This window comes from Microcaecilia unicolor, chromosome 2 (genome assembly GCF_901765095.1).
Source record: "Microcaecilia unicolor chromosome 2, aMicUni1.1, whole genome shotgun sequence".
Lineage (NCBI taxonomy): Eukaryota > Metazoa > Chordata > Amphibia > Gymnophiona > Siphonopidae > Microcaecilia > Microcaecilia unicolor.
Genome location: NC_044032.1, coordinates 64,992,557 through 65,014,790, shown reverse-complemented (window position 1 = coordinate 65,014,790; position 22,234 = coordinate 64,992,557). Strand labels below are relative to the sequence as shown.

Here is a 22,234-nt window from a genome sequence, read left to right as displayed (position 1 = left end):
AGTTCCTGGAGGAAAAGTCCATAGTCTACTATTGAGACAGACATAGGGAAGGCACTGCTTGCCCCGAGATTGGTAGCATGGAATGCTGCTATTATTTGGGTACCATTGGTCTGACCCAGTATGGCTATTCTTATGTTATGTTCCATCCCTCCACCTGGAACATCAACAGAATCCCCTTTCCCCTTTCCAGGATCCTCCCGAGCCTACCTATCTGATTCCTGGTGGTCTAGTGGAAAACGGGCAGGAGGTACAATTTCAAAATGACTGCCATAACCTCTAGAGGCAGTCTCACGGTAGACTACTGCTAGGGGTTATGGCATCAATTTTGAAGGGGCAGCTGCAATGGGCAGGAGCATGTGTGCATCTCTCCTGTCCATTCTGTACTAGGCCACCTGGAATTGGGTATGTGGGCCCAGGGGATCCTGGGGGTTGATCTGTTGATGTTCTTGGAGGGGAGGGGAGAGAGAAAGAGGAGAGATTTTGGAGGGGTTGTTGATGTTCTCGGAGGGAGGAAGGAGGATTTGAAGGAGGGGTCTGCTAATTTCTGAGAGGGAGGGAGGAAGGGGGCATCCAAAGGAGGAGGAGTCTGTTGATGTTCTGGGAGGGAGGGGGATCCAAGGGAGAAGTCTGTTGATGTTCCCGAGAATGAGAGGAAGATAGGGGGTCTGTTGATGTTCCCAGGAATGGGAGGGAGGGAGGAAACATCAGAAAGAGGGCTCTGTTCGGGGGGGGGGGGGGGGGAGAAGGGGAGATCAGAATCATGTGAGAGGAGTCAGGACCTGGCCAGATACCTTTGTGCCTGTCCCGGACAGTATATTAAACCAGGACCTGCATAAAACCTGGTACATAGCATATGCCCAATTTACCCCAGACATTCAATGCCCAGACGTGGCCTGGCATTCAATATCCAGGCTAATTCAGCCTACAGTGGTCAGCATTAAAAAAAAAAAAAAAAAAACAGAGACTGTCACGGGCTGAATATTAACTGTTTTCTCTCTCCTTCAGAGATGCATATCAATGTACCAGCTGCTGCTGAAATTTATGCTGCACTCAATTTTGATCCCTGCAGTATGTGCCTTAAAATGTCTACTTAGCTTTATTAGGGTAGCAACTCTAATCAACCTCTTTGCTGGTTTCATTTTGTATCAGATTTCACTGATGTTCAGACAGACTGTCACTAAACTCCCTCAGCTTAAATTTAAACTTCAAGTAGTAGCAGTGAAATATTTTGCAGAAGCAGTTCATCAGGTTAGCCAGTTCCCTAACTGTTCTACATGACCATGCACTTCTCTGCTGGAGAGGTTATTTAGATGAGATTATCCTTACAGCTTGTTCCCCCTGCAACACCCTCATTTCCTGTTTTTCTGGCTGTGCTGTGATGACCATGGAAGGCTCTGGGCTGAACTTCTGTCCTCCTAGAATTGGAGGGAGACAGATTGCAGGTTGGAGAAAGGCCAAGCAGGAAACAGCTGAAAAGCTGCAGACTTAAGCTTTTAATAGAGTTTTCTAATTCTGTGATGATGGGGAATGATCATTTTGTTCTCACCTTACCAAAAATAGTGTATTTTTGTTTAGTAGAGGTTTGCAAATTCAGCTGCTTAGTAATTTTGAGTTGCCTGTTTGAAGAACAAAATGTCTGTAACAACATTCCGATCATACACACCTGCATTTCTGGAAATTTTGCCAAGAATAGAAAAATACTTGGAAAACAAATATAGAAGAAAATGTATAGCAGTATATGGACTCCAGCATGCACATGCTTTTTAAATTTAAATAAAGGTTAGGGGGTGGTTGTCGGTACTAAACCAAAGAAGAATGAACCCAAATCAATTTTCAAAACTTAACACAGAAAGATATGTTCCCTAGCTTAGAAATTTTATAAACTAGTGTCACCTTCAGTGATACAGCACTGCCATCTGGTGGCTAGAATTAAAAGGAATAAAAATCTGGTACTTTCTTGCTATGGGTGCTCTAAATGTAGTAAAACAGTATGAGAAGGTGCTAGTCAAATCCAGGAGGATGATAAGGATGCAAGAGGCATGCCAGTAGAAAAATTAGGTGATGATGCCTCTTTTTAGAGACTATTGGTGAATGGATACCATACTACTGCAGAGTCTAGTAGAGCTATGAAATGAGATTTAAGAATCTAAGTTGCTTCCCCTAGAAGAGAGGATAAATATGATAGACATTCAGGTACCTCAAAAGTTTAAAGAATGCCCAAGAAGCATCTTTCAGTGTATAATAAGTACTGTAATGAGAAATTATGATAGGAAGCTCACAGGGAGTAGATTCAAAAATAACAGGGGGAGGGAAGGGATTTTGGACTTACCATGAGGCTCATTTTCAAAGCACTTAGCCTCCCAAAGTTCCATAGAAACCTATGGAACTTAGCCTCCCAAAGTGCTTTGAAAATATGCCTCTATGTGTACTTGAATATAAACTGAGATTTTGGGGCAAAAAAAAAAGCCAAAAATGGGGATCTCAGTTTTTGTTCAAGGCTCTCCTTCACCCCTGCTGCCACAGTTACCACCATTTCTTCCTCCATACTCCTCCCCCCTCCCCTGCAGTTTCAAGCATTTTATTGGCAGTTCCTTCCTCAACTATCGAAATCCTGGTATGCAAAATCACAGACAAAACACTAACTATGCATCACTTTATTCTACTGCCCTCCAGGAAGCTGGACAAATGCCCAAGATGATTTCACGGACTTTGTATCAAACATTTGCACCAATCACCCAAATGTCCTATTAAATAGGTGATATAAACACCAGAACACTAATGAACTTTACAAAGCAATGGAACTTCACAACAACACAAGGAGTCTCATCACACACAAAAGGACATCAATTAGACATACTAGCCCACAGACTCTCAACAAATAACAACCACATATTTACAAACCACACATGAGAAGAGGTACCATGAAGAGACCACAACAAGCTCACTTTCACAGTACAATGGAAAGACAGTGGCAAAAAAGAGAGCCAAGAACCTAATACATATTCACAACCAGAGGAAAAGTAGACAACCACTCATTCTGGGCAACAAAAATAAATGAACTCAATGACATACCACCCGAGGATAAACACTTCATGAGAAACTAGGACAAAACAAGTGAAAACACACTAAACAAAATAGCACCACTCAAAACAAAAATCACAAAACAACCACGTCCCTGTAGGAAACTCAATAGAGTATGGGCCAGAAACAAAACAGACACAAACAAAACCATATGGAGAAGAGCACAAACAGCATAAAGAAAGTGAAAGCAGAACACTACAGTACATATACGAACTTCGACCAGACCAATATGAAGAAAATATTCAAACTCATGAGCAAACTACTGAAAACCCAGAACAAATTGGCAACACCTGAAACACCACCAACTGCAGACGAGCTTGCACAATACTTCAAAAACAAAATAAACACAAGATCAAGCCTTGCAAAAGCACAACTAAACATCATAGACTACCTACAGGACTCCGAATCACACAACCACATCATAACATACAGATTATGGACCACGTTAAAACCACCCCAACTAGACACAGTAAAGACGCTATTGACAAAATGCGTGCATGCATATTGCCTACTTGACAAATGCCCGAAGTACATGATGAAAAACCCACCAGACTGGTTCATCGATTACCTCACCAAGCACATCACATACATGTTTGAAAGAGGCCAATTTCCAGCAGACAAAGGCAACATAGTACTCACACCTATCCCCAAAAACACTACCAGCAAGATCAATGATATCACAAATTATAGACCAGTAGCTTCAATACTACTACTGACCAAAATGGTGGAAGGTCTAGTAACACAGCAACTAATGGAATACTTGACAAAATTCTCAATTCTTCATAAATCCCAATCAGGTTTCAGACCACAACACAGCACTGAGACGAGTCATAACCACCCTGATAACGAAATTCAGAAGCATAATATGCCAAGGAAAAAATGTATTGCTACTACAATTTGACATATCATGTGCATTCAACCACACCACACTATGACACTGCTCGATAACATAGGAATCAGCAGTGCAGTGGCAACATAGTTCAATGGCTTCCTAAAGACCAGATCCTGCATTGTAAAGATGTCCAACCAAACATCAGCTTCCTGGATCTCTGAGTGCAGGGTTCCACAGGGATCACCAATACTACATAAGTACATAAGTATTGCCATACTGGGACAGACCAAAGGTCCATCAAGCCCAGCATCCTGTTTCCAACAGTGGCCAATCCAGGTCACAAATACCTGGCAAGATCCCAAAAAAAGTGCAAAACATTTTATGCTGCTTATCCCAGAAATAGTAGATTTTCCCCAGGTCCAATTTAATAATGGTCTATGGACTTTTCCTTTAGGAAGCAGTCCAAACCTTTTTAAAACTCTGCTAAGTTAACCGCCTTTACCACATTTTCTGGCAACAAATTCCAGAGTTGAATTACATGTTGAGTAAAGAAATATTTTCTCTGATTCATTTTAAATTTACTGCTTTGTAGCTTCATCGCATTCCCCCTAGTTCTAGTATTTTTGGAAAGCGTAAACGGATGCTTCAAATCTACCCGTTTCACTCCACAAATTATTTTATAGACGTCTATCATATCTCCCCTCAGCCGCCTTTTCTCCAAGCTGAAGAGCCCTACCCGCTTTAGCCTTTCCTCATAGGGAAGTCATCCCATCCCTGTTATCATTTTCGTCGCCCTTCTCTGCGCCTTTTCTAGTTCCACTATATCTTTTTTTGAGACGCAGCGACCAGAATTGAACACAATATTCGAGGTGCAGTCACACCATGGAGCGATACAAAGGCATTATAACATCCTCATTTTGTTTTCCATTCCTTTCCTAATAATACCTAACATTCTATTTGTTTTCTTAGCCGCAGCAGCACACTGAGCAGAAGGTTTCAACATATCATCAACGACGACACCTAGATCCCTTTCTTGGTCCGTGACTCCTAACGTGGAACCTTGCATGGCGTAGCTATAATTCGGGTTCCTGTTTCCCACATGCATCACTTTGCACTTGCTCACATTAAATGTCATCAGCCATTTAGACGCCCAGTCTCGTAAGGTCCTCTTGTAATTTTTCACAATCCTCCTGTGATTTAACGACTTTGAATAACTTTGTGTCATCAGCAAATTTAATTACCTCACTAGTTACTCACATCTCTAGGCCATTTATAAATATGTTAAAAAGCAGCGGTCCGAGCACAGACCCCTGGGGAATCCCACTAACTACCCTTCTCCATTGAGAACACTGACCATTTAACCCTATTCTCTGTTTTCTATCTTTCAACCAGTTTTTAATCCACAATAGAACACTACCTCCTATTCCATGACTCTCCAATTTCCTCTGGAGTCTTTCATGAGGTACTTTGTCAAACGCCTTTTGAAAATCCAGATACACATCAACCAGCTCACCTTTATCCACATGTTTGTTCACCCCTTCAAAGAAATGTAGTAGATTGGTGAGGCAAGATTTCCCTTCACTAAATCCATATTGACTTTGTCTCATTAATCCATTCTTTTGAATATGCTCTGTAATTTTGTTCTTAATAATAGTCTCTACCATTTTGCCCGGCACCGACGTCAGACTCACCGGTCTATAATTTCCCGGATCTCCTCTGGAACCTTTTTTAAAAATTGACGTTACAATGTCCCGCCCTCGCGGAAACAGGAAACTATGTCACAGGAAGGCGGGACACTGAAAGGGAATGAAGGGAAGGCAGGAGGAGGCGAGCCTGGTCCTCTCACTAATGCCGGCGCTGCGACTTCATGTAAAAAAAATAATAAAAGATTTAAACGCATCACGGGGGGGGGGGCTGTTGGGAAGCTAAGGGTGGGCAGGTGGGGCTGGGGTGCTGGAACTCGACAGGGGCTTAAAGGGGGGGGCAGGTGGAGGCCTGGGGCGAGTTACTGGATATGGAGGGGAGGATAGGGGGCAAAGGAGAATCGCTGGACATAGAGGGGAGGGCAGGGGAGAGAGGAGAAATCACTGGACATAGATGGAAGGGGAGGGCAGAGGAGAATTGCTGGACATGGAGGGCAGGGGAAGAGGAGAATCGCTGGACATGGAGGAGAGGGCAGGGGAGAGAGGATAATCATTGGCCACAGATGGGAGGGCAGAGGAGAATCTGGACATGGGAAGAGAGGGCAGGGGAGAGAGCAGAGTTTCTGGACATGGATGGATGGAGAGAAGGGCAGGAGAAATGCTGGACATGGATGGAGTGGAGGGAAGACAGGAAGGAGATGCACATGGATGGAGGGGAGAGATGAGAAATGCTGGAGGAAAGGAAAGAGATGCACACGGTTGGAGGGGAAGGGAGAGAGGAGAAATACTGGACATGGATGGAGGGGAGGGAAGACAGAGATGCACATAGATTTAGGGGAGAGAGGAGAAATTTTGGAGATGGAGGGAAGGAGAGAATTGAAATGCTGGACATGGATGGAGGGGAGGGAAGAGAGAAGAAGTGAGATGAATATGGATGGAGGGGAGGAGAGAGGAGAAATGCTGGACATTGATGGAGGAGGAGAGGAAAAATGCTGGACGTGATGGAGGGAGGAAGGAGATGCATACTGACAAGGTGAGGGAAAAGAGGAGAAAATCTGCACATGGATGATAGGCAAAAGCTGGATCCACTCTATACCTCCTCCAGTCAAGTCCGCAGAGAACCCAGCTTTTACCTATGGATGTAGGGCAAAAAATAAATGGAAAGGAAGCCCTGGGAACGGAGTTAAGGGATCAGATAAAGAGCCTCAGAATCAGAGACTGGGACCAACATGTTCAGAAAAACAGTCACCAGACAACAAATGTAGAAAAAATAATTTTATTTTCATTTTAGTATTTGGGAGATGTCCAATTTGAGAATTTACATCTGCTGTCATATTTTGCACTGGGTATACTAGAGCTGTAACAGCTTATAGAAATTATTTATAATGAAAAAAATCACAAGTTATTTTTTGCTCCTATACTGGTATAGTATTTTTAATGATACTGCTTATATGCGCCACGGCTGATATAAGGGGTGTGGCTACCATGTGGGGCAGAGTCATAGATGGTGACCCCACCCATAATGAATACCGGTACCTTTTTTCCTACAAAAAAAGCACTGGGTACTAATATGTTTCATGAAACATATGAAAATATGCTATGAAAATAGCAAAACCCAAGAATCATCCCCACAAAAATGACAGATTGGTGAAAAGCAGAAAACTCTTACTGCTCGGAGACTCCATTATCAGAGGCATTAACATAGGAACACAGTTCAAGGGTTCCAACCTAATGAAATGCCTTCCAGGATCTTCAGCTGCCAGATGTACTGACCAAATTCTGAAAGTGATCCGAGAAGAGAGTGAGGCTTCGAATATTGATGTTGTAATTCACCTGGGGACAAATGACCTGGCCAACAATAGCAAATTTACAGCACAGAGCGCGTTCCAGAAGCTTGGGGAGGGAGTAGAATCTTTGGTTCGGACTGTGGCTTTTTCTGAAGTAATTCCCATGTGGGGGAAGGGAGAAGAAAGACTATGCAAAACAGTGGAGTTCAATAAGTGGCTTGAGTCTTGGTGTAAAGAAGAAGGTTTTAGTCACATAGGGGCGTGGGGTAATACGTGGAAAAATAACTGGCTGTACAATAATGATGGGCTACATCTTTCGGTGGCAGGAAAAGGGATCCTTGGGGAGAAATTCAGACAGTGTGTTTCTAGACATTTAAACTAGAAGGCGGAGGTGACAAAAGGAAACAAGGGAATTCGGAAAGTCACCCCCAGAATAAATTTGATGGCAGAGGGAAAGGTCATCTAAATACAGAAAACCACCTAAACTCTCTATGCAGATGGAAAGCAATGAGCACAAATGCTTGTAGTCTAAGTAAAAAGGTTCAAGACTTGCAAGCCCTGATGTTTGAAGATAACTTGGATATTGTTGCTATTACAGAGACGTGGTTCAATGATTCCCATGAATGGGATGTGACTATACCGGGCTATAATCTTTTTAGAGAGGGACGAACGGATGGAGGAGTGACGCTGTATGTGAGAGACAATATCAGAGCGGCTGAAATGCGGGGCACCTGGGGAAAGGAAGAAGCTTTATGGATTGTCCTGGAAAGAGAAGATGGAACCTGTAGCCACACGGGGGTCATCTACAGACCTCCGGCACAAATAGAGAAGCTAGACAAGGATCTGATAGAGGATATTCAAAAGATTGGTGTGAAAGGGGAGATGCTACTGTTGAGAGATTTCAACTTGTCTGATGTGGATTGGAATGTCCCGTCTGCGGAATCAGAAAGAAGTCAGGAGATTGTGGATGCCTGTCAAAGTGCCTTGCACAGACAAATGGTGATGGAACCCACGAGGGAAGGGTCGATGCTGGATCTAGTGCTCACGAATGGAGGAAGTGTTTCTAATATCCGGGTGGGTGCCCACCTATGCAATAGTGATCATCACACCATATGGTTTGATATAAGGGCGAAGGTGCAGTGTGGACGCACAGAACTCAAAGTACTGGATTTCAGACGTACTGATTTTGATAACATGGGGGAATACCTGAAAAAGGAGCTGTTGAAGTGGGAAGGCGTAGGAGAAGTAGAACACCAGTGGTCAAAGCTGAAGGCTGCTTTAAATATGGTGACTGATCTTTACGCAAGGAAAGTAAAAACTAAGAGAAACAGGAAGCCTATATGGTTTTCCAACCAAGTAGCTGAAAAAATAAGAGCAAATGAGGCTTTGTTCAAGAAATACAAAAGAACGTAATGAGAGGATCACGGAAAAGATTATAGGATTAAACTCAAAGAAGCGACGAGGGAAATAGGCTAGCAAAAGCACAAGTGGAAGAAAAAATGGCTAAAGATGTAGAGAGGTGACAAGACCTTTTTCAGATGTATTGGAGAGGGGAGAAAAGATAGGAATGGAATTGCGAGACTGAAAGATAATGAGAATAATTATGTGGAAAGTGAGGAGGATAAAGCGAATGTGCTAAACAATTACTTCTCTTCGTTGTTCACGGAGGAAAATCCTGGAGAAGGACCGTGGTTGGCTGCTGAAGGAATATTTGGGAATGAAGTGGATACTGCGCTGTTTACGGAAGAAAGAGTTTATAAACAGCTAGAGAATCTGAAGGTGGACAAAGCTATGGGGCCAGATGGGATACATCCCAGGATACTGAGGGAGCTCAGGGAGGTCCTGGCAGGACCTCTTAAAGATTTATTTAATAGATCTTTAGAGACGGGAGAGGTTCCGCGAGATTGGAGACGAGCGGATGTGGTCCCTCTTCACAAAAGTGGAGACAGGGAAGACATGGGAAACTACAGACCAGTAAGTCTCACGTCGGTGGTAGGAAAAGTAATGGAGTCACTGCTGAAAGAAAGGATAGTTAACTTTCTAGAAGAGAACAGGTTACAGGACCTGAGGCAACATGGCTTTACCAAAGGAAAATCCTGCCAAACGAATCTCATTGACTTCTTTGGGTGACAAAAGAAATGGATGAAGGCCGTGCACTAGATGTAATCTACTTGGATTTCAGCAAAGCCTTTGATACGGTCCCCCACAGAAGGCTCGTGAATAAGCAGAAAAGGCTGAACTTAGGACCGAAAGTGGTGAACTGGATAGAAAACTGATTGACCGACAGGTGGCAGAGGGTGGTGGTAAATGGAATCCGCTCGGAGGAAAGGATGGTGAGCAGCATTGGAGCCGACTCTGTGGGTGCTGTGGGTGCTTGAGCACCCCCAATATTGAGAAAATTCCTTGTATGTGTCCAGGGAGGGGTTATTTCCATTGGGCTTAGCACCCCCAATAATTGTGAAAAGTTGGCTCCTATGGTGAGCAGTGGGGTTCCTCAGGGGTCGGTGCACAAAAAAGAGCTTTGAATACACATCAACAATGGCTACTACAACCGAAAATGAAACAAAAAGATCAGCAGGATATGCTTACTTGTGTGTTGCCATATTCCTCCCGTACAGGACAAGTAAAAAACATAATTAAAAAACATTAGTCGATATTATCTTTACTCAATTTCAAAGAAGATCCGTTATTTGCATATACAAGAGCAAAAAATACTGGGGAACTATTACAACAGGGTTCAAGAGATGATAGTAAAATGACTGCTTTATGACTGCTTTAACCGAAGGAGGACACAGACCATGTTTACGGTGTGGCTATTGTAAATACATATGGCAAACACAGCAAGTGCAACACCCTGTAATGGGAAAACCTTATACGATTTTATCCAACACAGATTGTGAATCATGTCAAGTAGTCTATGGTACAGTAAGTCTGTGTGGAAAATGGTATATAGGCTATACAACGAGGAAGATAAAGCAACGAATAACCGAGCATATAAGTAACTTGAGGATTCAAAAGAGGGAAGCCCCTCTAGTAGAACCCTGGAACTGTATGAAGCATATACACAATGCCCGCATCTATAATGCCCTCTCTCATTCTCATCTCCTGCATATAAGATGAGGGCATTATAGATGCGGGCATTGTGTATATTGTACACACGTTTTGCAGATTAAGGATGTGAGCATTCCACATACACAAAGACGAGTGTTCCAGTTAAGGAATCGTACAGATTGCAACACAGCAAGTTTATGGGATCACCTGCCCCTGTGGGTTGTGGTACATCAGCCAGACCACACACAAGGTTAAAGTCTGGATAGCAGAACATTTAAGCAATATTCGTTTGCTCCATGATGAGGCTCCTCTGGTCTCCCATTGGCAACACTCAGGTCACTGTACACAGGATTTGCAGTTTGTGGTATTGCAAACAATTTCTGTACCGAGGGGGGGGGGGGGGGGGCAATATTCCACTGTTACTGATGAGAAAAGAGCAATGTATGATCTTTCAGTGGAACACTGTGGCCCCCTATGGGTTGAATAAAGAAATAGAATGGGTAAGCCTGTGATAGACGAGGGTATTTAAATGGAGTTTCCCGGCATGCAGCTATGCGCATGTGTGGGCATTTTTTTGTGAATGCCCTGCTTCGCAGAGCATTCATGTTGGATGTCCCAGTCACCCGTTAAGGTCAGTAAAGTGAATTAGAGTTGTGTAAAAATTGTTTTTTGAGTAGAATTTATGAGTTAAATGTTCAGGCTCGCTGGTAATTCGGCCAGTATGAAAAGGATGTATGTGTGTATGACTGAAAGAGATTTTATAACAATTACATTTCAACTACACAGATTTCTGATGATGCTCGGTAGGAGCGACCAGAGACCCCTGATGACGCTCTTGTAGAGTGAAACACGGCACCGTGTACGGTCGTAAAGATCAAGAGAAGCGATATGGGATATTTATAAGACAAGAACCATACAAGTCTGTTGGCAGGTTGATTACCTTAATAGCTGTGATTGGTGAACAGCAGAAGAGGGCACATAAAAATCAATTTACGGACTTGATATATATATGTTCGAGTGGATCTTTGAGTTCTCATACCCACATTTACTTTAGTCCATACGGAAATGGACAAATAACGAGAAGTGATAACGCCACAAATAGAGACAGCAGTGATTTTGTATCAATTTCATGTTTGGTAGGGTTTAGAAATATAAAAGTATTTGATTTAACATTGTTCACAGCGGTTTGGTACAACCCAGTATGATATAATATTGAAGATGTAATAGTTGGATAATTGTTTATGAGTAAAATGGGCAATGTGATAATAATGGGTGACTTCAATTATCCAAATATAGACTGGGTAAATGTAACATCGGGACACGCTACAGAGATACAATTCCTTGATGAAATCAAGGACAGCTTTATGGAGCAACTGGTGCAGGAGCCGACGAGAGAAGGAAAAATTCTAGACTTGGTCCTTAGTGGAGCGCATGATCTGGTGAGGGACGTTATGGTACTGGGGCCGCTTGATAACAGTGACCATAATATGATCAGTTTTGACATCAACTTTGAAGTAACTGTACACAGAAAGTCAAATACGTTAGCATTTAACTTTAAAAAAGGAGACTATGATAAAATGAGAAGAACGGTAAAAAAAAAACTTAGGGGGGCAACTGAGAGAGTAAAAACTGTACAACAGGCGTGGACGCTGTTCAAAAATACCATCCTGGAGGCCCAGGCCATACATATTCCGCGAATTAGAAAAGAAAGACGGAAATCCAAAAGACACCCGGCCTGGTTGAAAAGTGAGGTGAAGGAAGCTATTAGGGCTAAAAGAAACGCCTTCAGAAAATGGAAGAAGGAACTGTCTGAAAATAACAAGAAACAGCATAAGGAGTGTCAAAGCAAATGCAAGGTGCAGATTAAGAAGGCCAAGAGGGAGTATGAAAAAAGATAGCATTAGAGGCAAAAAAACATAGTAAAAATTTTTTCCGGTATATTAAAAGCAGGAAGCCGGCAAAAGAATCGGTTGGACCGCTGGATGACCGAGGGATAAAAGGGGCAATCAAGGAAGACAAAGACGTAGCGGAGAGACTGAATGAATTCTTTGCTTCGGTCTTCACCGAGGAAGATTTGGGTGGGATACCGGTGTCGGAAATGGTATTTCAAGCGGACGAGTCGGAGAAACTTACTGACTTCACGGTAAACCTGGAGGACGTAATGGGGCAGTTCGGCAAACTGAAGAGTAGCAAATCTCCTGGACCGGATGGTATTCATCCTAGAGTACTGATAGAACTGAAAAACGAGCTTGCGGAGCTACTGCTAGTGATATGAAACTTATCCTTAAAATCGAGCGTGGTACCGGAAGATTGGAGGGTGGCCAATGTAACGCCCATTTTTAAAAAAGGCTCCAGGGGAGATCCGGGAAATTATAGACAGGTGAGTCTGACGTCGGTGCCGGGGAAAATGGTAGAGGCTATTATCAAAAACAAAATTACAGAGCACATCCGAGGACATGGATTACTGAGACCAAGTCAGCATGGCTTTTGTGTGGGGAAATCTTGCCTGACCAATTTACTTCAATTCTTTGAAGGAGTGAACAAACATGTGGACAAAGGGGAGTCGGTTGATATTGTGTATCTGGATTTTCAAAAGGCGTTTGACAAGGTACCTCATGAAAGGCTACAGAGGAAATTGGAGGGTCATGGGATAGGAGGAAATGTCCTATTGTGGATTAAAAACTGGTTGAAGGATAGGAAACAGAGAGTGGGGTTAAATGGGCAGTATTCACAATGGAGAAGGGTAGTTAGTGGGGTTCCTCAGGGGTCCGTGCTAGGACCGCTGCTTTTTAATATATTTATAAATGATTTAGAGATGGGAGTAACTAGCGAGGTAATTAAATTTGCTGATGACACAAAGTTATTCAAAGTCGTTAAATCGTGACAGGATTGTGAAAAATTACAAGAGGACCTTACGAGACTGGGAGACTGGGCGGCTAAATGGCAGATGATGTTTAATGTGAGCAAGTGCAAGGTGATGCATGTGGGAAAAAAGAACCCGAATTATAGCTACGTCATGCAAGGTTCCACATTAGGAGTTACGGACCAAGAAAGGGATCTGGGTGTCGTCGTCGATAACACACTGAAACCTTCTGCTCAGTGTGCTGCTGTGGCTAAGAAAGCGAATAGAATGTTGGGTATTATCAGGAAAGGTATGGAAAACAGGTGTGAGGATGTTATAATGCCGTTGTATCGCTCCATGGTGCGACCACACCTTGAGTATTGTGTTCAATTCTGGTCGCCGCATCTCAAGAAAGATATAGTAGAATTGGAAAAGGTGCAGCGAAGGGCGACTAAAATGATAGCGGGGATGGGACGACTTCCCTATGAAGAAAGACTAAGGAGGCTAGGGCTATACAGCTTGGAGAAGAGACGGCTAAGGGGAGACATGATAGAGGTATATAAAATAATGAGTGGAGTGGAACAGGTGGATGTGAAGCGTCTGTTCACGCTTTCCAAAAATACTAGGACTAGGGGGCATGCGATGAAACTACAGTGTAGTAAATTTAAAACAAATCGGAGAAAAGTTTTCTTCACCCAACGTGTAATTAAACTCTGGAATTCGTTGCAGGAGAAAGTGGTGAAGGCGGTTAACTTAGCAGAGTTTAAAAAGGGGTTGGACGGTTTCCTAAAGGACAAGTCCATAAACCGCTACTAAACGGACTTGGAAAACTCCAAAATTCCAGGAATAACATGTATAGAATGTTTGTACGTTTGGGAAGCTTGCCAGGTGCCCTTGGCCTGGATTGGCCGCTGTCGTGGACAGGATGCTGGGCTCGATGGACCCTTGGTCTTTTCCCAGTATGGCATTACTTATGTATGTACTTATGAATAATTGAATGAACAGATGGTCAAGAATGTGTGTTGAGTGAGTAGGAGTGGTATGATTGAGTTTTTTAGCTTTATGATAATTAGAAGTATATGAGATGAAAAGCAGATAAACAAATTGGCACTTATATAGTTGTGTTGGTAAAGTAATAATCTAGACATGTCAAAACTGGGGAATGGAGTAGTTCTCGAAGGGCCTTAGGGGGTCAATAAGTGACAGAGCGATCAAGGTTTACACTCACAAACAGCTAGAGTTACTATTGTGCATTTCCCTATTAGTGTGCTCTAATGCCATTAACGTGAGTTATTTTACTGCAGGTCCCATTTGATGCAGTGGGACATGGAGGGGCATTTTCGATATGACGTCTCACTCTGACTTTGGACACTTTGCAAAAAACGCCCAAAATCTGAATAGGAAAGAAGATCATTTTCAAAAGTACTGTTTTGTGATTTGGACATTTTGGTTTTTGGCCCATTTTTTTTTTTAAAAAGGTCCAAATGCAAAAACCAGAAAATCAAGCCATTGGGATGTAGGAGGAGCCAGCAGCAATTTTAGTAGACTTCCCAGGAAAGTAATAGGGTACCCTAGGGGGCACTGCAGTGGACTTCATAAAATGCTCCCAGGAACACATCTCACCATTGCTCTCTTATCTTTTCTGCTGAGCTCCCCAAAAAACCAATACCCCTAAGTGTGCACCACTACCGTAGCCCTTATGGGTGAAGGGAACACCTATACGGGGGTACAGTGGGTTTCTAGCGAGTTTTGGAGGGCTCACAATTTCCTCCACAAGTGTAACAGGTAGGGGGGAGGTATGGGTCTGGGTCCACCGGTCTGTAGTGCACTGCACCCACCTGTAGACTACTTGAGGAACCTGCATGCTTCTCTAATGAACCTGGCTATAACATCTGAGGCTGGCAAATAATGTTTTAAATCACATTTTTGGAGGGAGTGACCACTGAGGGGAGTAAGGGGAGGTCATCCCTGATTCCCTCCAGTGGTTTGTACCTTATTCGTTATAAAAACAAATCTTAGTTTTAGTCCTGGATGATTTTGTTTTGTTCCATTATGGCTGAAAAACATCCAAGTGTTGGAAATGCCCAGCTCCCGTCCTTAACATACCCCTGACACCCCCTTGTGATTTGAACGCACTTCTGATGGGCTTCATAGAAAAACATCTAAAAATTGGTTTTGCAAATATCAATTTGGATGTTTTTGTGAGAAAAACGTCCAAACACAGATTTATGCCACTTTTTGGACGTTTTTCTCTTTTGAAAATGAGCTCACTGGTCACCAGTAACGTGCATTAATGGTGTTAGCATATTTTAGTAATTCTAGCTCCTGGTTTTATATTTCAAACACTGCCAGCTGAACTTCTTTTCAGAGCTCATGCGAGCATTTTCCCATGAAAAAAATAACTGGCCTTCACACATTTTTGTCTTGTATTCTCACACTTCTTTAAAAGTAAAGGGGTGCTTACATTGTGAGTTTGTAAGATGTGAGTGAAGGGGGAGGTGTGTGTGTGTGTGTAGGTGTAGATTGGAGACAAATAAAAAAAATGAGGTATTTTTTTGGTGATGTCATGTGCTTGCATCAGCTCTTTTCAAAGCTTTGTGGATTTCAACATCTTGTTAGCATATTAGAATTAACTTTGTTTCATGTGATTCTGCTGTGGTATTGCCAGCCAATTCCGTAAAGAAGTTACTGGAAAAAATGAAATACGTGGAACTGTAAGAACTGTTGTTATGATTTCACCCCCTGTTTGTGAAAGCCTCTTTCCTCAAGTTCTTACAGCACAATCACAATGATAAGCATTTTATAACTTGCGTAATCCCAAAAAATTTGGTACAAAATGACTTAATGAAAATGCTATTATACAATATAATTATACACATTCTAAAATATTTCTGGAACAGAAAAGTATTTAATGTTTACAAAATAAATAACAATTTAGCAATAAGTTATGATATATTTTAATTTTGTGATGCTTGCAAACAGGACTGGTACAAAGGCATTTACCCTAGGCAAATCTTCAGCCTTGCACTCCGTCTCAATTACTGTTGAGGCGACTAGGAGTTTCCCAGGCTATGAATAAGTAAACTCAGCAATCATGATTACCCCAGTATTATCCTTCCCAGAATGATATTCAAAAACACATAATTGGGCATCATACTTTTAAACATTAAATATGTACCAGCACAGATCGATGGTTCTCTGAATTTGTGAATATGAGATCTATTTGTATGCAATGGAGACAATGCATGCAAATAAATCTCATGCATATTTATTGGGAAATCCTGAAAACCCGACTGGGTTGCGGCCCTGAAGGTCTGAGGTTGCCCACCTCTATGCTAGTAGAATCCTTTACCTCAGAATATGGAACTTCATCTGATACAAAATAGGGGACTACAAAAAAACATGCAGACAAAAACCTGAAATGGAGATCTCTTTACGCAGGGCAATATTGGTAAATATTGGAGTTCCCTCAGAATAAGTTTGGGAACCCCTAAATTAAGGTTAATGATGGCTCTAGCCACTCATCTTATAGTATTTCATTGGAAAAATAATTTGCATTTGAACTTTTGTGAATGGTGGAGTCATCTTTGTACTATTAGAAACTATGAAGAATCTGCAGCTTTTAAATTTCATCAATTACCTACTTTTAAGAAGCATTGGGCTCCTTTTGATCATTACATCAAAACATCAGCAACTCCTAGCGATTAGATTTTTATATTTATACTTAAATTGTCACATTTATCTATATGTAATGCATTTGGTTTTGTTGTATGTTATATTGATTTAAATTTTCTTGTAAACTCAATAAAAATGATTTAAAAAAAGGTTATCATGAAAGACTGAGTAGATGGAACTTTGAAATGTTTAAAAAACTTCTGCTACTTGTATTATTTAAAACATTTTTACTAGTACTACTGTTGTAAGAGATTTTACACGCACACAGGAACCATCATGAGCCAAATATCAGCCTGCTGAAGGATGAACGGAAGATATTGTAAATATTTTTTGTATTCAAAAGTTAAAAAACAGCAAGGCAGGCAATCCACCAAATCCAATATGGAAGATAAAACAAGGCAGACCTTGTAAGAAACACACTCTTTATTAATAGTTTAAAAGCTCCCAGAATTTCAACATAAAATGCCCGACATGGCCATGTTTCACCAGTATAAAAACGGCTACGTCAGGGGCAGTAGGTCACCAGCTGATGTAAAATTCCAAAATGAGCCTGGCTGGTGCTGCTGTTAAAACATAGCTGTATTCACAGCATCTTTATGAGAGGCTGATCCCAGAATCTTGCTTGCTATTTTTTAACAGCTGCACCAGCCAGGCTGATTTTTGAATTTTACATCAGCTGGTGACCTACTGCCCCGACGTAGCCGTTTTTATACTGGCGAAACATGGCCATGTCGGGCATTTTATGTTGAAATTCTGGGAGCTTTTAATCTATTAATAAAGACTGTGTTTCTTACAAGGTCTGCCTTAATATTTTTTTAAATAAATGTCACCAGGGTACAATAGACTTACAGTATCTGTACAGTAATATTCCTGTGTTGATTTGTATGCTGTGCTGCTTTTTAAATATTTCCTGTTAACTGTTTTACCTTCAGGTGGTGCCGCAGAACATGCTGGGACAATAGAAGCTGGGGATGAAATTCTTGCCATTGGAGGAAAGCCTTTGCTAGGCCTTATGCACTATGATGCCTGGAATATTATCAAATCTGTCCCGGAGGGACCAGTTCAGTTGTTGATCCGGAAACACCGAACTGCTGTTTGAAATGACGTGTAATTTTTCCTGCTGCTGGCCATTAAGCAGCAGCTTTTGAGAAGCAGTTTTTGAACCTGCCTTTTTATTGCCATAGGCTGAAATTGCATTTATTTTTATGAGCTGAGTTTAGTGCTGGACAGAGATGCTTCTGTTGCAAGGAAACTTTGGATCACAAAGGACCTCATGTAATTTGTACCTCTGCGGTAGCAACCCACCTTACCCACCTTGTCTGATGATCCTGCTACCCAGTGTAAAAGAACAATATTCCAATGGTTTTAAGAATATTTAACTTAAAATGTTTTGGATTTGACTACTTTGGTGGTGCATGTTTGTATCTTCAAAAGTAAATCCCAGACTGTGGTACAGGAGAGCTCCATGTTTGATGCGCCAGAGCAATCATCGAGGGAAATTGTAATTTGGGATCATAATTTCAAAATCAAAATATCAGTATTACACAGATCAAATTCACTTGGTTGGTAAGAGAACTTTTTTCTATGTTGTGATAGAAACCCGGAGTTGAAAATTTTCATCCCTAATCACAATCGTGGATCAAGATGGGCAAAACATCAGTGGGACTTCTCGCAACATGGCTCCTGCAACCAATGAATATGGTTTATTAAGGGTTATTTTGCCTTGGCAAAAGGGACCCTTCTGCAGCCTGTGTTAGAGTGAAATCTGTGTTTTTGTCCTGATAGTGGTGATGATCCAAGAACATGCGAAGATGTGGAGAATAACTTCAGCAACACCTGCCAATCTGAACGCTTCTGGTAATTTTTAAGACCACATTTTCATGCAAAAGTCTCACTAGTTTGATAACTATCTTCTAGATTATTGTAAAACATGGAGGTAATATATGGGATGCTGATGGGTTTGGGCCTAGGATGCGGTGTTGAATTAATTAAGAGATCTTTTATGATCGTCTACCAGGATGGTAGAGAACCAGTGGTGAATCAAACACAAACTGACTTGGTTAAGGAGTAAAGTCCTACAAGGAGTTGAGCTCTTTCAGCTAACATCTGGTATATGCCTTTGGAGTGTGGACAGGAATACGGGGCAGGCCAGATGGGTCACTTTGAGGGGCATAATCGAACGGCGGCACCCATCTCTAAGGCCAGCACTGTAAAGAGGCGTCCCCAACCGTATTATCGAAACAAGATGGGCAGCCATCTTTCGTTTCGATAATACGGTCGGGGCCGGCCAAATCTCAACATTTGGGTTGACCCCAGAGATGGCCGCCCTTAGAGATGGCTGGCATTGGTTTTCGCCGATAATGGAAACCGAGGCCGGCCATCTCAAACCCGGCCAAATGCAAGCCATTTGGTCATGGGAGGAGCCAGCATTTGTAGTGCACTGGTCCTCCTCACACCAACCGGGCACCCTAGGGGGCAGTGCAGTGGACTTCATAAATTGCTCCCAGGTACATAATTCCCTTCCCTTGGGTGATGAGACCCCCAAATCCCCCCCAAATCCCACTACCCACAACTGTACACCACTACCATAGCCCTTATGGGTGAAGGGGGGCACCTATATTACTACTACTACTATAAATCATTTCTATAGCGCTACCTATATGTGGGTTCAGTGGGTTTTGGGTGGGTCTTGGAGGGTTCCCATTTACCACCACAAGTGTAACAGGTAGGGGTGGGTGGGCGGGCCTGGGTCTGGCTGCCTGAAGTGCACTGCAGTGCCCACTAAAACTGCTCCAGGGACCAGCATACTGCTGTCATGGAGCTGGGTATGACATTTGAGGCTGGCAAAAATGTTTCTAAATTTTTTTTTTTAGGGTGCAAGGGGGTTGGTGACCACTGGGGGAGTACGGGGAAGTCATCCCCGATTCCCTGCAGTGGTCATCTGGTCAGTTCGGGCACCTCTTTGAGGCTTGGTCCTGAAAATAAATGGACCAAGTAAAGTCGACCAAATGCTCGTCAGGGCCGGCCTTCTTTTTTCCATTATCGGCCGAGGCTGGCCATCTGTTAACCACGCCCCGTCCCGCCTTCGGTACACTGCCGGCACGCCCTCTTGAAATTTGGCCGGCCCTGCGATGGAAAGCAGTTGAGGGTGGCCAAAATTGGCTTTCGATTATACCGACTTGGCCGCCATTAGGAGATGGCCGCCCTTCTCCTTCGAAAATAAGCAGGTTTGTCTCTCTGTCTTCCTCTGTTATATTACTATGTATATTTTTCTCTCTTTCTTTCATAAACACACTTCTTAAAACACAGAGGTCAAATTTATACAGGTCATTTAGGTAGGAAGATGGACATTTACGTCTGTGTGTTTAAAAGAACACTAGTATTTTGTAGAAAGTTCGGTGCCATGCAGGACAGGGAGAGCCATTTCATAAATACCTTTGTGGCATAAATGCACAGGAGGCAGGCCTTGTCAATTGAAAGGAAGCTCTGGAACCAGAGGGCATAGGATGAACGTGAAAGGAGATGGACTCATGAGTAACCTTTGGAAATAATTTAGCTGGGTAACTGTGTACTTGTGAAAAGTATCCTCGTATTTGTGAAAAGTATCCTCGTATTTTACTTACACTCCTTCCAGAGAACCGTAGAAGGGCATTTGAAAAAAAAAATCTTAAGTCCAATATAAAAGTCCTGCTTATAACATTCAAACAAACCATCCATCTCACAGCCATAATCAAACAAGAAAAACATCTAGACGGGCGTAGCCAGACAATAGATTTTGGGTGGGCCTAGGCAAGAAGTGGGTGGGCACCAACTGCTCTCCCCCCACACACACACATCAAAACTATATCTCAGCTGGCAGGAAAATGGTTCTGTCTACCTTGGCAGTCTGCAGCAGGCATGCGTTGAAACTGAGCATGCGCAGTTGCCAGTATCATGGAGATCAGAGTTTTTGTTACCATCAGGGGGAAGTCTTCAGCTGGTGGAGCTTGGGATCCCCAACAGCTACCGCTAAACGTGTGCTACTGTTGTGTGGGCCTGAGCCGAGGCCCACCTGTGGCTATGCCACTGCATCTAGATTTCCTGTTCATTTTTGGCTGTGAAATGGATGTTTTTGCACTGAAAATGTCTGAAATGAATAGCCATTTTCCAAAGTAAAATGTCCAGCTTTTAAATGACAAAAAGCCAGGGACATAAACATCTGCCTGGCATCATTTTCAAAAATATGGCCACACAGATGTCCCTGCAGAACAGAGTAGTAGCCTAATGGTTAGTGTAGTGGACTGTAAAGCAAGAGACATGTTCAAACCCCACCATAATTCTCTTTTTGTAAATGTGATCCCTCCAGGACCTGAAAAATACCTACTGTGCCTGAATGTACACCACTTCAATAACCTTCAGGCTTGCAGGTGTCCTAATAGGTACAGTAGGTACTTTTCTTTTTCAGGAAGGCTCAGAATTTATATATGAAGACCTGCTTGCTGCTAGGTTCAGAATGGCCAAATACCGGGAGCTGACATGGAGCCTGGTTTTACTTCCTGGTTTCACATTTAGGGAGGGGGACAGCAATAGGGCTACCATATTTTGTCCCCCAAAAAGGAAGACATGCCCGCCCCCACCACATACCCTGCCCGCCCCCTTTCACACCTGCCCTGCCCCCTTTCACACCCTCGCTCTGCCCCCTGTCACATTTTCCCCTCCCCTTACCTTACTACTGCCCTGGTGCAGGGGCGTAGCCAGACACCTAACTTTGGGTGGGCCTGGACTCAAGATGGGTGGGCAGAAGAACCCCTCCCTGTCTCACAGGTGATTTGGTCTCTCCTTGTCTCACCTGCATGCCATCTGCTATTTACAAGGTATGCTGGAGGGACAGTAGTTGGTAGTTTTCAGCTGGTGGGTCTAGGGAATCAGCATAGGTGTGCTGCTACTGGGTGGGCCTGAGCCCAAAGTGGGTGGGCCTGGTTTACACAGCTAAGTGGAGGTTGAGATTTCTTAAAATTACTCCATTATTAAAGAAATTTGTGGGCACGCTGGTACTACCTACCTTCTAGATTAGTGAACCCGTTTCAAGAGTTTCAGATGTTTATCAAATGTATATACTTTTTTAACATTATTCATAGAGAGGGTAATTATCTTATATAAGGTGCCTTGGATAAGAGGGTTTGAATGCTTCTACTTAAGCGCTATTGATAAAGACACATAGTTGCCTACTTTTCTTTAAAAGAGACTAAGGTAAGGGGCATAAATCACACCTACAATATAGGTGCAGTCACTCACCCCTTCTCTCTAACAGGTGTAAATCATTGCACATGTAAAAATAGCCATA

The 22,234-nt window shown here is 42.7% G+C and overlaps 1 protein-coding gene across 1 annotated transcript in view; it reads left to right on the top strand.

Annotated features, from left to right (window-relative positions):
- PDZD2 (PDZ domain containing 2) overlaps nucleotides 1–19,076 on the top strand; it is a 307,044-nt gene extending 287,968 nt beyond the window's left edge. Inside the window, exon 23 of the mRNA XM_030193000.1 lies at nucleotides 17,844–19,076. Coding sequence (XP_030048860.1) covers nucleotides 17,844–18,010 — 167 coding nt within the window. The 3' untranslated portion in view covers nucleotides 18,011–19,076. The remainder of the gene's footprint in view (nucleotides 1–17,843) is intronic.
- The last annotated feature ends 3,158 nt before the right edge of the window (nucleotides 19,077–22,234 follow it).